The sequence below is a fragment of the Lycium barbarum genome, chromosome 4 (assembly GCF_019175385.1).
Source record: "Lycium barbarum isolate Lr01 chromosome 4, ASM1917538v2, whole genome shotgun sequence".
Taxonomy (NCBI): domain Eukaryota; kingdom Viridiplantae; phylum Streptophyta; class Magnoliopsida; order Solanales; family Solanaceae; genus Lycium; species Lycium barbarum.
Window position 1 is genome coordinate 126,069,243 of NC_083340.1, and position 16,657 is coordinate 126,085,899.

General features: G+C 33.6%; 1 protein-coding gene across 1 annotated transcript; it reads right to left on the minus strand.

Moving 5' to 3' along the window:
- Positions 1-1,213: 1,213 nt before the first annotated feature.
- LOC132636386 (cyclic nucleotide-gated ion channel 4-like) lies at positions 1,214-13,225 on the minus strand. The gene is made up of 8 exons (XM_060353232.1): positions 12,516-13,225; positions 7,924-8,139; positions 6,798-7,117; positions 5,433-5,541; positions 4,314-4,550; positions 2,663-2,749; positions 2,400-2,542; positions 1,214-1,718 (listed from the first exon to the last, which is right to left on the minus strand). The coding sequence occupies exons 1-8, from the start codon at positions 13,062-13,064 to the stop codon at positions 1,346-1,348; spliced, it is 2,034 nt and encodes a 677-aa protein (XP_060209215.1). The 5' UTR covers positions 13,065-13,225; the 3' UTR covers positions 1,214-1,345.
- Between the last annotated feature and the right edge of the window lie 3,432 nt (positions 13,226-16,657).

Consider the following 16,657-nt stretch of genomic DNA (forward strand, 5'->3'; position numbering starts at 1 on the left):
TTATACATAGACCTCCAAATGTACCGACCAGTGGGTGCGGCACTATTATAATTGGAGGTGTTAAAAGGAGACGTGATAGACCTAATTAAAGTTATATGTAAGAAAGTTGTTGTCATGTCTGCCCAAAGGACTTCAATCTCTTGGAATTCATGTGCGAACACTTAACAAAGAGAAGAACACTACAGAAGCAAAATTTGTATGTAGGAGATACCAATAAGCAGGACTAACGCTTAGTAGAATACACTTGCCTTAAGTTTGTTGTTCATGAGGAATTCTTATAGTTGTTAGGGATTTGTATTTTAAGATAGGACAAGTGTGAGATTTTAAAAACTTGTTAATGCAAATGTACTAAAGCTGCAGATCCATTCAATCACTAGATCTGAGTTTCTGGCAATGTGAAAAAAAGGAAGCTTAAAAAAAAGGGCAGCCCGGTGCAAAAAAAAAAAAAAAGAAAAAAAAAAAAGAAGAAGCTTAATTTCATAAAATTTATTAGGAAGATACTTCGTCTTGCTCTCAGCATTTTAAGAGGATATTAGATAGAATTTGCTAATACTAATGCATAAGGGCAGGTTATCTTCTGAAGCAGCAGCTTCATGCTTGTTGCTGGAGTGTAATGAATTGCAGGACTTTAAGCACAGTTTTGAGCAGGGAAAATTTAAGTACTTCCTGTGTTCCAGTTTATGTGACCTTATTTCCTTTTTACTCCATTCGAAAAAGAATTAACCTTTCTAAATTTAAAAATAATTTAACTTAAAACTTTTATTTTACCCTTAATCACAAGTTTTTACAACCACACAAATGTTATGACATGTTTTAATATCACAAGTTTAAGAAATCTTCTTTTTCTTAAACCTCATGGTCAAACAGGTCCACATAACTCGAAACTGAGGGATTACTCTATACTCCCTCTATACCAATTTATATGGCACTGTTTGAATTTCGAGTGTCAAATGAGTGTTCCTTTGACCGTTATTCTTTCACATGCCTTTTAAGTATTTCGAATTGCCAATTATCATGACTTGTGGTACTTATTACGTAAATTTTTAAATATGTAAAATTTATTTAAAAAAATTTAAAGATTTCTGGCCGAAATCTCGGTCAAATGAAAATATTTGATTTTTGAAATCCAAATGGTGTTGCAAAAATTGCTACAGGAGTACCACATTAGAAGACAACTTTAACATTTGTGCAAGGAAATAACATAGGAGGGATGTGACGAGAACATGTCTTGTTATGTGCTCCTTTCTCATAACATGAAAAGAAAGCTAGGAAGTCTCCTCAAAATAAACTCCAAACTATATTACAACATATGTGTTCTACAAGAGAATTCATTTTTATTGCTCTTTCAAAAATCAAAATCATCCTGATTTGGCTTTGGTGAAGTGAGCAAAGCCGTGTAAAGCCGAAGCCTATCCTCTGATAACGAAGTACTTCGTGATAATGGTCTTCTTGGTCGAATAAATGACAACGATGTGAGTGTCAACCGATGCCTGTATCTCCTCCAGGCCAGCTGAATAGCAACAGCCGCCCAAGTTCGCCATCCTGGAGAATAATACCTTGCGCTTCTCTTCACTTTCTCGTTTACAAATGTGTAGCGAAAATGTTGAGTGACATACTTGACATCGTCCGCTTCAAGGCCAAAGGCTTCGGTGGTCTCAAGAGTCACTAGTGATGACGAGGACGGTGGTAGCCGCTCCACGAAGGGTCTCCGGAGGCACCTGTCAGAAAAAAGAGAGAATGATTTAGGCTTGAAACACGTTAAAAATACGGTTTCTCCTTTACGTGTCATATCGTTGTGGGATTGGATGCAAATAGCTTTAGTGGATATGATGATGAACCTTTTGAATTTGTTGACTAGGCAAATAATGGGGAGATTATGCTTAGGAAAGCAAAATTATTTCTGGCTCTTTAGCGTGCATAATATTGGAGAAGAAAGAAAGTATTTTTAGCGGAGGAGAGGAGATTATTTCATTATAGGTGCAAGACTATAAAGAAGCCTCTCCAGCTAAGTGATCCATTGGCAAAAAAAGGGCATTCCTCCTTTTTGCTTTGTCAAAGAAGCATTCTAATCCGAAAAGGCGTAGGGCTAGGTTGAACCTTCCTCAGAGGCATTAAGGTATTATTATAGCCTTCTAAATTGTCAGAGTGAGAATTCAAAAGCAAGAACTCTTAACCATCATTCCTTAACTCTAAAGGGCATGAATGTGTAGATCAAGGAAGGGCCAGATAGCACCTGCTTGTTTGATGTCTTACTGCCCGTCACTAATTATGCAAAGCTAGCATTTTCCCAAAGTAAATTAGTAATTTATAGGGAAGAAAAAACCAACTTAAGATTAACACACTTCTCATTCAAAATATATTTTATTCATTATTCATGTTTAAATAAATTGTAACAATACCATGAGAGAAGTTCGTCCCCACTGAAGTTTCCAGGGCCTAACATGCAACAACTTTCGACACCATCTCGAAGTTCTTGACTGCTTTGGAGATGGCCTCTCACTATGAACAGCATTCTCTGAACTGGATCACCTTCTCTTGTTATCTATAAGAAAAAAAAAAAAAAAAAAGCAAAATATATGAAATGGGCTGGTGATTTCAACTCCTAGCTTCTTTTTAATTTTTAATTTTTTACGTAAGTGTTAAACACGACATTTAAACTTACTGTTTCTCCTTTTGTGAAAATCAGTGACTTCACGCGATCACATATGTTCTCCAAGACCAAATTATCCATATGTTGAAACAAAGGAACCTGAAATATGAGGAAAAAAACTTAGTTTGGGCAATAAATATGAATGATTCTGGCTCAGATCGGTACATTGTGTTATTCAGTGGGCAATTTGCAGGATTGTCCTTCGCTTGGGTCGTCTTTAATTTTTGGCCCTCAAATTGGTGGTCTTTAATTTTTATCCTTAGCTAAAAGTCCCTTGGTTTCGGGTTCGAACTCTCGCTCAGTAAAAAAATTTAAAAAAATTCGCAAAAGGCAAAACTCTGCCTTGCGATTTTTTTTTTTTTTTTACTGAGTTGAGGTTCGAACTCAGAACCTCGGAGTATTAGGCGAAGGACAAAAATTGAAGACCACCAATTTGAAGGTCAAATATTAAAGACCACCCCAAATGAAGGACAATCCGGGCAAAAAAAAAGTTATTCAGTCCTTTTGAACTAAAAATACACTGGTCAATCAAATTTCTGAAAGGGGTACTTGTACTGTAAGGGGTTGTTTGGTTCAAGGACTCATTAGTCCCGGGATTATAATCCCGGGACTAATTTATCCCATCTATTGGGATTATTTTATACCATCTAAAAGATGGTATAAAATAATCCCAGTATAAGTGGGTTAAGAAGGTATAAGCTGGGTTATTCCAGCACTAATTTTTATACCATGTTTGGTACAAGGTATAAATTTATACCAGCACTAATTTATACCTTATACCAAACATGGTATAAAAATTAGTGCTGGGATAATCCAGCTTATACCTTAAACCAAACGACCCCTAAGTCTCTGAAAAATGCAAGCTTTGCATATTTATGAAATAGTACTTTTTTTTTTTTTACATGTAGTCTAATTATTACTCAAACATTTTAGGTTAGTAACTCGAAGTTAATGTCACATACTCCCTCCGTCTCATTTTACCTGGCTCTTGTAGACTTGGCACTCTCCTTAAGAAATTAATATTTATTAGGGGCTTGTTTTACTATATTATCTTTATTAATTGTGTTTTAAGTATCTAAATTTAACTACTACTCCCTCCGTTTCAATTTATATGAATTCATTTGACTGGACAGGACATTTAAGAAAGAGGAAATACTTTTGAAACTTGTGGCTCAAAATAAGCGCTGAAAATTTGTGTGGCTGTAAATCATTCATAAAGTGAATTTGTTTCTAAATTAGGAAAGAGGTCATTCATTTTGGCACGGACTAAAAAGGAAATAGGTTCAAATAAATTGAAACAGAGGGAGTATTACTTTATAGTTACTTAATGATAAAGAGAATATCAGAATAAGAAAATAAATTTCTCTTGATTTGCTAAAATGGACAAATAAAAGGAGAATTTATTTTAATACAATGGCCAATTAAAACGGAACGGACAGAGTACTTAATTACAATTGATTTTTAGTAACTTAAATCATATCATCGATGCATTATAAACCTTAGAAATAAGAATGAATGGTCGGATGAGAGTGACATCATCAGTTTCAAAGTTGAACACCCTCATTAGTAACTTTCCAATTTGCTGTTCAAAAAAAAAAAAAAAAAAAAAAAACTTCTCCAATTTGATAGAATTTTCTCGTATAGAAGATTAATGAATGTTTACCTGTCTGACCAAGTCCAAGCAAAGATGATATTTGATGTCTCTTCTAAGACCCTCTGGAAGGTTACTTATCATCTCACATTCATCAACTCCCCTCGTTGCTGCAAATCTTTGCCTTTCATAATTTCTGACCCTCTGCTTTAATCCCTGAGGCAACCTTCTTCTCCTCATCCACCATTCTACATTTCTCATCTTTAGTTGCATTGCCTGTTTCTTTGATGTTGTTGCATGCAAGAATACCTGTAGCATTTCATGCACCAAGACTTAATTATACACCATCATAACATAGACAACGTAACACCCATATATTAGGCATTTCTTGTTCTCTATTCTCAATGACAGAGCCAAATTTTTTATTGAGGGGATTCAAAATATAAAAATGTAAATACATCAAGAAGCCAAAAAAATTCAACAACTATACTCTACGTATAAAATAATATAAATATAATGTAATTTTCCGGCAAACTTCTTGGCCCCCTAGCTCTGCCCTGAGTAGCAGACCGCATAGGCGGAGGCAGAGGGGTGCATGGAGTTCAATTAACACCCTTTGTTAAAAAATAAAAGTATGTAAATAGGGAAAAAATGACTTTTTTGTATATATATAAGTTGTTGAATCATCTTGGTTCTTGGCATAAGATTTTTTTTTTTTTTTTTTTGGTAATCCTCTTATTTGAAATTCTGGCTCCGTAATCAGATCCAATGTTTAGATGTTGTGGGTTACAGAGTTGAGAGAGTGAGTTTTGAAAGATGTTGCATCCAACTTTATATACACTTATTCAACTGGGAAACTCAGGGTTCTTCTGAACTAGCAAACTCTAGGTTCTACTTCTATTGTTTTCACTACTAGAAACAGAGGTTTTTCCCACCGACATTCAGTGAGAAGTTTGTGTTATTAAACATGATTTTTCCACCTCATTCCTACCGAATCAATTCACTGGGAACACATGGTGGGAAACAGGTTCCCATTGAAACACTGGGAACTTTCTGATTTTTCCGTATGAAAACACTACAATTTAAGTTTTTCCCATCGACATTCAGTGGGAATAGCAACTAAATATTTTTCAGTGGAAAAATAGATATGTTTTAGTAGTGTGCATGCATATGTATGTTTAGGAAGATTACCTTGATGTTACCAATCAACATGGTAACCAATAGTAGACCAGAAGTGAGAACGACGATTATGAAAACATCTTCCAGCCAATCTGTTGTGCTCTCCAAGTTGCCAAAAGTACTGCAAAATTAGTATAAAATTAAACACGATACTCTGATTTGTTACTGTATGCGAAAGTGACAAGAAAGAAAAACCGGAACAAGAAGGTAGTACCTTTGGTTCATATCATCGTATCATTTTAGCAATTTGAATTTTTTTTGAAATATATGAATTTTTGAAGAAACAAGAAGCATTTATTACATGCATCCTTTTTTTTTTAAAATTCACTCTTTCTGTTTTTGGAGACGAATCCAGAATTTGAGCTTTATATGTTCAACCATGCATTAAGGTTCTTTACCTTGAAACCATTATAAATTTAGACATACTACTTATTGCAATTTTAGTGAATTTCACATATTAATTTATGTTCGGCATTGAAAATATGGGGTTTAGATGAACATGGCGCCGCAACAGTACATCCGGCTCTGATTGCTTCAGGCAATGGTTGTAATTAAGTGATACGTTTAAAAGAGAGATAAAAGGTAAATACTCCTATGACTAAGGCTACTAAATATCCTCTTAAAGGGTGTACAAAAATCTCAAAAAGCCAAATATTATGAAAGGGAGTAAGTTATTAATGGTAAGAAAGGGTGGTTAACAGCTGACAGGTTGATCAAATGGGGGCTGAAAGCTACCGAGAAATGTGTTCCATGTCAACAAGTTCCTGAGAACCATGAGCATTTATTTGTCCAATGTCCTATTGCTAAGGGTGTATGGACCAGTGTCCTCAGATGGATCAATAGAGGCGCTTTTGCTGGTTAATACTTGGGCTGATTTTGTACAATGGACCATCAGTAATAGCAAAGGGTAACTCAGCAGGCTCAACTCTTGAAGATGATCTTTGCTGAGGTTATCTATACCCTATGGGATGGAAAAGACTCAGAGACTGTTTGAGCAAAAGAGCTATACAGTGGAAAAGTTGGCCAAGGATCTTGCATATGTTTGTCTAGTTAGAGCTCCCCATGGCATGCAAGTGTTAGTTCATAGCTTCCAGTTTTACATAGCTACTGCCTGATCCGATATAAGTGTTTTTTGAGTTGATTTTAGACCCTAGCAAGCTGTGTTGGCTTTGCTAAATTTGTCATGGTTGCACTGGTAATTAATAAAATGAGTTAGTTACCAAAAAAAGAGGGGGTTACCGTACATACATGAGTCTTCCAGTTATCATGAAAGCTCTTTCTTACTAGTCAATCAAGTAGTTTGAGAATTGTATCTTATCTTATAGCCTGACATGACCGGCCGCCTTTTAAATTAAGTCAATAGAAGAAAATACGTACCTGAGAGTCATGAGACCCCAGAAGATGGGAAAGAGTATTTTCTCGAAACGATTTGCATTAGTAATAAGTTGAACAGTCCATTTATAAACTCCATAATCAAAAAGGTCTTGATCATGAGAGTCTAGGCAAGTCGATCTTGCAATTTTGGTCTCCCCCCAAATGAATCTACTTTTATGCTTCACCAGACTGCTTGTTCCATAGAATATTTGCTCTTCGCAAGCAAGCATTTTCAGGCCACAACCTTTTGTGACACTGCACTGTTCTTTCAAACATTTTGCTGCCCTTTGTATTCCTAGCAAATACCAACATGCTCCCACTGCCTGTATGGGTGGTGGAGCAAGGAATTTAAAAAGTAAGTTGTAAAATGATACATATTTCGTGAAATCAATTAAGGTGCACGCAAGATGATCCAGACATTTAGATTATCAAAAACTATGAGGTAAACTTAGTGTATATTGTAGAAAATGTTAATCTAATTCGATTTAGTTTCAAAATTCATCTAATAGACTTACAATCAACACGAGAAGTATCAAATAAATTGGGATTGTAGGAGTAACATCCTATTCATTTATCTAGAACCTATTCCTCCCAATTAGGAGTGGCCAAATTATCCCATAAAATAGGACTTGCTCACCAACCCGCTTAGTTTTTAGCTCATCTCATAGTAACCCGTTCAATTTAGCCTATTTAAAATTTGGGTTATATAGTCCAAAGTGACTCACAAGGAATCTTATCAAAATATTTTCAACAAATTTCTTTTTGTTTGATATGTTATATATAGACATAATACAAAAATTGAAAATATATCAGGCACTTAAGAAATTATAATAGAATAAACAACAAAATTAAAACTTAGTACTGAATTAAGCTAGTTGCATTATGACCCGCTTCTTAGTCCAGTTTTGCCCAACTCATTTCAGCCGAAGTAACTACTGGGCGTGTCAATTACCCGGGTCTATTTGTTAATTTTGATCCATCCAAATTCAACCCAATCTAGCTAATTAACACCCGCATTCCCTTATAATCATAAATAAATGAACTCTTGTGAAATATAACAACATACCCAGTATAATCTCATAAATGTACTCTTTTGAAAAGCAAATAAAAAAATTGGGTATGCACTTACGTGAGAGGCAACAAAATAAGCGATCAAGTTGAGAGCAATTCCCCACCAAACAGTACCAAAAATGTATCCAGAGAGATTCTGCATGCGTCTCAATAGGCAAACGGAGTGATAAATTTTGGGCAAATACTGAAACAGAAACATAATTAACAACACTGTCATCACTGTTGTTGTAGATCCTTTCTCCAATAAAGCTGGAATCCCTACCCACATCACTATCTGCAACATATTATTAAACATCCAGAATTAATTATTAATCCGTCAAAAGTTAAAAATTATATTACATCCGTCCTAATTTATGTGAAGGGTTTTGAAATACGAAGGTCAAAACACTTAATTAGTTTCACTTTAGATTATAAATTTGGATATAATTTTTTTTATCAAAAACTACATGAAATGTCCTATAAGTGAACATAGTAATGATGCAAAATATTCTTAAAAAGTTATAATATTAAAAATAAAATAAAAATATTTGATCCTCAAATAGTAACGCCTTTACATAAATAAGACCGAAAGAATATTATTAAGCCACTCTATGTTGTTAAATGTATGGATACTCCTAGTAATCATGAGGCACTGTTCTACGTGGAAAGTAAAAAAAAAAAGGTACTCTTCCATGGCGTCATGTTTGAAACGATCATTTGATTTTTGTCTTTTGTTTAATTTTTTAATTACTGGTGCTTCGATCAACTAAAATTTTGGGGCTCCGGTGAGAAATCTTCTTCGAGAAACTTCTAATGCAGATCATGATCAGATAATTTGAATATTTGAATTTTTTTAAAATAAAAAATATTTGGTGATTATTTAGAATAAATGTTTGTTTATCTAATTGGAGTATTAGTAACTTGAAATATAAATTTGAAGTTATAAAAATAATTTTAAATAAGCGTTTGTATATGATTGAGTGATAATTGAAAAAAAAAAATATTAGAAAGTTAAAGTTAAAAAAATAGTATTTGAAGTTGAAGTTGGGTTTAAGCATATAAATTTCACTTGAAAAAAGGTTGAAGTTTTGCGAGTGAAAACAAATTCATCTGAAAGTTGGTCAAAACTAGTTACTCAAATTTGAAAAATTATTTACAAAAATTAACCATTTTAAAATTTGAAAGACTCCTCTTCAAAAACTAATCAAAAAATCACTCTAATGTATAACCAAATAACGTTTTGAAAATATTGTTTGTTTAAAAAAAAAAATCTCATGAACAAACGAGCCCTAAGTTTTTTCAAAATTTCTTATTCAAACACGAGTTTAACTTTCAAATATCCTTCAACTTAAATTCAAATATTCCTTTTTTCTTTTTCAAATATCAACCAATTCATATCCAAATGTCTACTAACCATTTCGGTCTCTCTTGACCAGCAAAGCAATTGGAAATTATTTTTCAAGACAACAAAGGTTTAAAATTGCTTTTTTGAGTCTCAATATAGGTCCCTCTCATCATAGAAATGTTTCAAACAATAAGTTGACCGGATCTGACTCCTCTCCATTACATTTTCTCTCAATTTCCTCAAGTATATGTTTAGATGAGTGATACTTGTCTAATATAACTTTTAAAGGTTAAGATTAGATTAATTTTACAAATATCTTAACTATGATTAAAATGTTAAGTTTTGGAAAGTACTCTTTAATTTTAGTATGCAATATCAATCTCCTTCAAAATCTTAATTAAATTTAAAGGCAGCATATTAAATATTATTATCACAAACTCTTCCCAGGTCTTTTCATATGCTCCGTATTTACCATCTTAACTTAATTAAAGAGTATCAGATTACATATTATTTCACTAAATGGTTCAATATACTCCATTCAATCGTTCATATATTCATCATAAAATTAAATGAAAGAGAATTAAACTAAATATTGTCACAGATAATTTCAGTACTCTAGTTTTTTTTTTTCCATTTGTCACTTGAAAATTAAATTATTATTTCACCTCCAGTTTTACTTCCCAATCCCATCATATGTTCTTTAATTCAATTTTTCGGACTTGTTTTAAAATCAATTTCCTAAAATTTATGATCACAGATCATTTTTCTTATTTATACGGATTTGGGGAGGGGAGGCGGGTTGGGAAGTTTACCGATAAAATTTACAAATGGAAATTAATGATACTAATGTGTACCAAAATTTGTGGAAACTGATATTGCATAACAAAAATAGAAATTGCTTTTCAGAACTTATTATTTTAATCATGGTTAAGATGCTTGTTAAATTGATCTAATCTTGACCTTTTAAAGTTATGTCATACAAGCGTCACTCATCTAAATGTTTACTTGAAGAAATGAAAAGTGTAATGGAGAGGAGTCAAATCCAAATTGACATTGGCATGTTGAAAACATTCCTAAATTTCCTCAGATCAAGAAAATGTTCAATTAGCTTTTCCTTTCTCTTTGATAAGTATTGACCTCTGCTACATTTTATATGATAATTCTTTATTTATTTAATGAATTTCTATATTTAGCAAGTCCTTCAATCACTAAGAAAAGATTGCTAAATTTGGATGGAATAAGATTGCTAAATTTGGGTGGAATCTATTGGAATTGAATTTGGCTCGTTGGTAACATTTTTGATTGATTGCAAAATCTCTTACCAACGAGTCAAATTCCGACGGAACGTCCGTAGAAAATTAGCGATTTTCTGATAGTGAAATGATATGCTTTTGTAAAAATTGACATGGCATGTTGTACACCATAGAACATATAAATTAAGGGTATTTTGAGTATGTTATATAGCTTTAGTTTGAGTCAAATCTTTTAATTTGATTTTTTTCCCTCTTAAATTCGTGTCCCATCAAAAAACGATAATAAGACCGGGGACTACAAATTCAATCTCACCTCTCACAATATTTGCTTTGAAAGGGAAGGAAAACGAGAAGGAAAAGTAAACTCCTAACATAGAAAAGCCAAGGAACGATAAAAAAGAACTCTTAAAAATAAGGGAAATTTGATATAAATAGGTTTTCATCAAAATAATAGCGGCAAATATATATATTATACATAACTAATGCATACTTTTATATATTTGGCTAGCGGCTGTAATAATTTTTGGCCAAGGGGCCAAATGTGTTAAAACTCCCTTTTTTCACCCTCCCTACTAGGAGCTTCGCCTTTTCGCTCCCTTGATGACTTGAACCCACAACTAAACCTGTTAACTGGCTGGGTCGGGCCGGCCCATTTAAACATGGCCACTCGGGTGCCGGGTCGTAGTTAAGGGGCCGGGCTTGGGGAAGGAAAGGGGTGTTTGGCCCAGCCCCTACCCAGATAAGGGTACCCTGCCGGCTAATCGGGGCCGGGCTGGCCCGGGTTTAGTTAGTGGGCCGGGTCATTTTTTTTTTTTTAAATTTTAATACTAAAATAGACATTTAAATTTACTAACAATAATAAAATTAACATTTACATCTAATGATAAATTTGCTAAACTAAAAAAAAAAATTTAGTCGTTGTCCAATTAAAGAAGCTAGTTGTTGTAAATGCGATCCAGCTTCCAACAGATCAAACTTCAAACGGTAGTATTACAAATCTATATGCTCTGTATAATAGTTGATAATTGTTATATGACATAAGATTTATTTGGCTATTAGTTGATAATTTTAGCTTTTTTATTTATTTTTATTTTTTTAATTGAAGTGGGCCGGGCCAGTGACCCAGTGGGCCATCACCTGGGCTCACTGTGGGCCGAGCTACCGGGCTATCCACCTTGTCCGACTCAACCCCCTAATAAATCCAACCTAGCCCAGCCCCTTACCCCTCTCAGCCGGGTGCGTGCTGAGCCGATGATGGGCCGGGTTTATCGGGCAGGGTCCGTACAGGGCCGGGCCGGCCCACTTGACCCACTTATCACAACTTTTAGGTCAGAGCTGGAGGTTGCTTACCATCTGAGCAGTCCCTCTTGTCGTGTTAAAACTCCCTTTATTTCAATGTGTGTGTATTATTTTTTTTTTGTCTACTTAAAAAAATGAATTTCACCTTCTATATTTAGTACAACAACTTTTTAACTCCAATATTCTCACTTGACATTTTTGAAGATCCACAGATCATTTCGGAGTATCATACACAATTTTTGTTTAAGACCACAAAATTTTGTGTCTTGTAAAACCAAGACACATAAAATGAAACGGAGCTGGAGTAGTAGTAAGTACTGTTTTTGACTCAGAAGCTATATATGGAAGAAAAATGGACTTCGTATATATTCGTGATCAAGTAGATTACTCGTCATCAATATTGTTCCTCTATGATGATATAAAGTAGGCGCAGATTGAAGTCTTGATTAATTTCCTTTTATTAGTCGTACAAATTTGTTTGAGTTCCTCTTTCTGTTTCACCTTGGTGAGTACAAACAAAAAAGACACTTTGTAATTACCTCACATGCATGATTTTACTGCCACAGCATGCAAAAGCAACCACGGCCATGACATGCATGCCTTGTCTTCTTTTACTAACAATTTTCATACTAAAATACAAAAACATGCATCACCATTTATTATTACGATGTGCATATATACCACAAAAGAAAAAAAGAAAAAAACATGTCATCATGAATCATGTTGATTTGTTTCTTTGATACTTTTTGCACTGATCATAAATTAAGAACTCACCTGAGGTAAAGGAAGGATGACGAAGAGATCGAAAAAGAAACCCTTCTTGGATTTCAAGTATCGTAAGGCCACAGAACGTCGAAGACTCTGGTCCTGATGTAGTCGAGGAGGATTATTAAACTCATTTTCATGAGGACGCAATTTTTTCATCTTAAATTGTAGCCACATATTCCATAAATGTAAAGCATCGGTCATGCACCGGAGAACCGTGACCGTGACCGCGAACCAACCATCGATGAAAAGGCACATGCAACTCTCACTTATAGAAAGAGCGTAGAAAAAGAGTGGATCCACAAAAAGCCCCGTGGCACATACTAATAAGAACACGCGGTTCCATTCTTGAACCCAAGGCGCTCTAGGGTCTATGACTTTCCAAGAGAAAAAGTCTGTCAGTCCTCCTCCTCGACCACGACCACTACAAACGTTGTTGCAGTCATTAGATTTATTATCTTCTTTTTCTTCCTCTTCTATATCTTCAATGTTGTCTTCCTCGTCATCATCACTATCACTATGATTATATGATAGTTCAAGTTCATGATGACTAGCCATTAATTACTATTTTTTTCTAGATTTTTTATGCTAGCTTTTCTGTTTATGGGCTTGGGATATGGAAGGTGTATGGAGAAGGGTGATTTTTTTTTTTTTTTGGGAAGAGAGAAAAGAATGAAGAGAATATATGCACGGATTTTCTTGGAGTTAGGAGGGATAATTTGACACAATGACAAGACATGTAGTATAAATTATTGTAGATATGGGGAGAGAATAAGCTGACAAAAATGATATAGGAACTTACTAGATAGCCCCTCTGTAATTAGAAGGATATATACCAAGAATTTAGTTAAAATATAATCAACGAATTTGGTTTTTATGTTTTTGAATTTAATACTACTAAATGTTTTAAAATTTATTTATTGCAAATTACTGCATAAGTAGTTTTAAATTTTGCGAAAGATGAAAAGCACTTTGTGAGTGATCGTTTGGTGCATGGCCAAAATTATCCCCGAATTATAATTTATCTCATATCTTGGGACTATTTTATATCATCTCCTGGATGATATAAAATAGCTCAGGATAAGTAGGATATGCTGAGATATCCCACCTTATACCATGAGATGCATTTTATACTTTATTTGGTACAACGTATAAATTTATCTCAGGATAAATTTATATCTTATATTAAACATGATACAAAAAATTAGTGCCGAATATCTCAACTTATTCCATGCACCAAACGAAAAGAGTTTATTTGATCCCACGTTAATGTTCCCCCGTTCAGATATCGAATAGTGTTAGGTGGTAAAAAGTACTAAAAAATATTTCCAACCAAACATTATCTTTTGTAGGCTAATGTATGGAATGTACGCAAGAGCCATTTAACTTCTAATATATGTTAAGTGCATAAGAGCCATACAGCTTTTTGGAGAAAAGGCAAACTTTGTGTAACTTTTGTTTGTCATTAAACCCTTCGTAACTTTCATTTTCATCCAAATATGATCTTTCAATTACTTCAATTTTTCCATCTAAAAATCGACAACAAATTGTACCTCGAGAGACGCAAGATGTGATCATTGTTCAGGCTACAACATACACTACAGAAATCACACTTCTTTTGGTTTGTCTTTTATCAATCATCCCGATCTATATCCTATAAATCAAATTAAAAAATGCATCACACTTCTTTACTTTACTATCAGCCTCCGACACAAGGTGCTTTTAGAAATTAAAGGTCGGCGGGGCGATAACAAAAGACTGGCTTTTGACGCCCCGATCGATGTGTCGACCAATGGGATGCTACTTACGAGTTAATCAGGGAGAGGTTTCAATTCTCGATGTAGATGCTACATAGTTGATTCTCCTCCTTCAGAAGAGACGAGTGCAATAAGATAATCCGTTAACAAAAGGATCATCTTAAGATTATATCGTGTGACTATTAAGAATGAGTTAATAAGATGGTTCTATTTCTCAAATTTTCTAACTTGCTTCTATAAAAATTAAAGTTGAAAAGACTGAAAAAAAAAAACAGTCATTCACAAACAACGATGAAGGATGCCTCTAAAAGTCAACAATCACTAATCCTTTTTAGAAATGAATGGCCAAGCAGTTATCACGTGTACCTCTTTTATATACTGATCGTACACAATTGGTTGCACCATCAATTTACTTAAAAAGTCAATCATGAACATTTTATACCAAGTAGATAAAAGATGAGGTAAAAGTTACTATTCCCTCTATCTTAATTTATGTGATATTTTAGCTTTTCGAGAGTCAAATAAAAAAAATCTTTGATCATAATTTATTCGTATGTTCTTTAAATATTTTAAATTGTTAATTATTATGACTCATAATACTTTTTATGTAGTTTCTAAATATGTAAATTATTTTTCAACAAACTTAAAGATCGTATGTCCTAATTGACGGTCAAAATAGAGAAGTTGGACTATTGAAATTCGAACTGTATCACATAAATTGGGACGGATCCTGCTAAATTACACTAATAGTACCAAAAATATTGACACTGTCAATAGTTCAGAATTCAACATGTAACAAAAAAGGGGGAAAAAAAAGGTAAAAAGTTGAAAAGGGGGTAATATAGGAATGAAGAGAAGAGGGACAAAGAGAAGTAGAGTAGGGTAGGAAGACTGGGGAGATTTGCCAAAGGGCAAAGTCATATTCACGAATAAGTTTGAACAACACAGGTTCTTCGCAGTTTCCCTCCTTTTGTTTGTTTCTTAATCAATTATTATAGTACAAAAGAAACTATACATATATGATATATGCTACAAATATTTACTACGACTTGACCAGTGTTATATTATCAGAATTGAATCACATACTATGGAAACACAATTTACAGAGCCGTCATCAACTTGAACGCATCATCTAAATTCCCATGCATCAATATTCCTTCAATCGTCATCTTCCACATTTCTCATCCATTATCCGTAAAAAATATATAAAATACAACTTTCTCCGTCCCACAGCAATAATCGCTTTAGCTCAAAAAAATTGTAGTATTATTTTAGGACTTCCGGACTAAAGATGGAAATGGTTTCCAGCTATATATATCCTTAATATCGAAGAAGTCATACTAATTTTTTAATACTGTTCAATTCTTAAAAACACTTAATAATTAAGTAGGAATTAACTTAGTAAACTATTGTTCTATTTATTATTTTCTTAATTGGCGTTAAAAGAAGTAATACGTACTCCCCCTGGTTCAAAAAGAGTGTCCACTTAGCTATTTGCACACCCCTTAAGAAAATATTAACTCCTAGATAAAATAGGTAATTTGACTAAAATGCTCTAATTAAATAAATATTGAGATTTGATCACTTAACACTTAATAAGGTCAAATATGAAAATTAAGTAAAATTAACTCTTTCTTGATAATATTAATTCTTTCTTGATTTTGAACTGGTGGGAGTAGTTAAAGGGGGACTCCGTAGTATATAGTATGTTCTTTAACTTCTTTTGCCACTGCATATGCCTTGTCGTCCTGGTACATGGAAGTTAAAAAGCATATTTTGCCACGAGTTCATAGTATTCTATATTTGTCTACTTTCATTAATTGATTTTGGCTCTTATTCATAACTCATCATTTACATATCCTTCTTCCATATATCAATCATGTTATTACTTTAAGTCATTTAACCCTGATAACTTTTGTCTGTTCAACCTCACAACGACCAAGAATTAAGCCAGCTAGCTATCTAGCTTTTTATTATTTCTCATGTGACCTAAAGTTTGAGATGAGTTGCAGTAGGTCCAAGCGGAGTCATCAGGAATTTAGAAGATTAAAGAGAATCTTATAATTAATTTCATGCATGAGACTTGAACTTATTATCCTAAATAATTTTCGAACTTCTTTTGTCACTTTATTAAAACTTTTCTTTAAGGAAATTCAAAAGTTTATTTAAATACAACAAAAAAAATGTTTTACCTTATTCACAATTTTACACCGTGTAATATTTCAACATAGGAGATTCAATTGAACCCTTTTCTTCAACTTAGTTCGGCCCTTGGTCCAGACCTCTCCTGTTTGCGATCTTAGTCCATCTCGCAAGAAACAAAAAAGTCAAGTTTCATTCAAATTAGTTAATAATTAATCCTTTTGACTGACAAGCGCAAGTCATCTATTCATG

Excerpts from the sequence above, each read along its gene's own strand:
- LOC132636386 (XM_060353232.1), bottom strand. The coding sequence starts at position 13,064 with ATGGCTAGTCATCATGAACTTGAACTATCATATAATCATAGTGATAGT. Across the intron at positions 4,551-5,432 it reads TGTTGATTGGTAACATCAAG|GTATTCTTGCATGCAACAAC; the intron begins GTAATCTTCCTA and ends GAAATGCTACAG. Across the intron at positions 1,719-2,399 it reads GGGGACGAACTTCTCTCATG|GTGCCTCCGGAGACCCTTCG; the intron begins GTATTGTTACAA and ends TTTTTCTGACAG.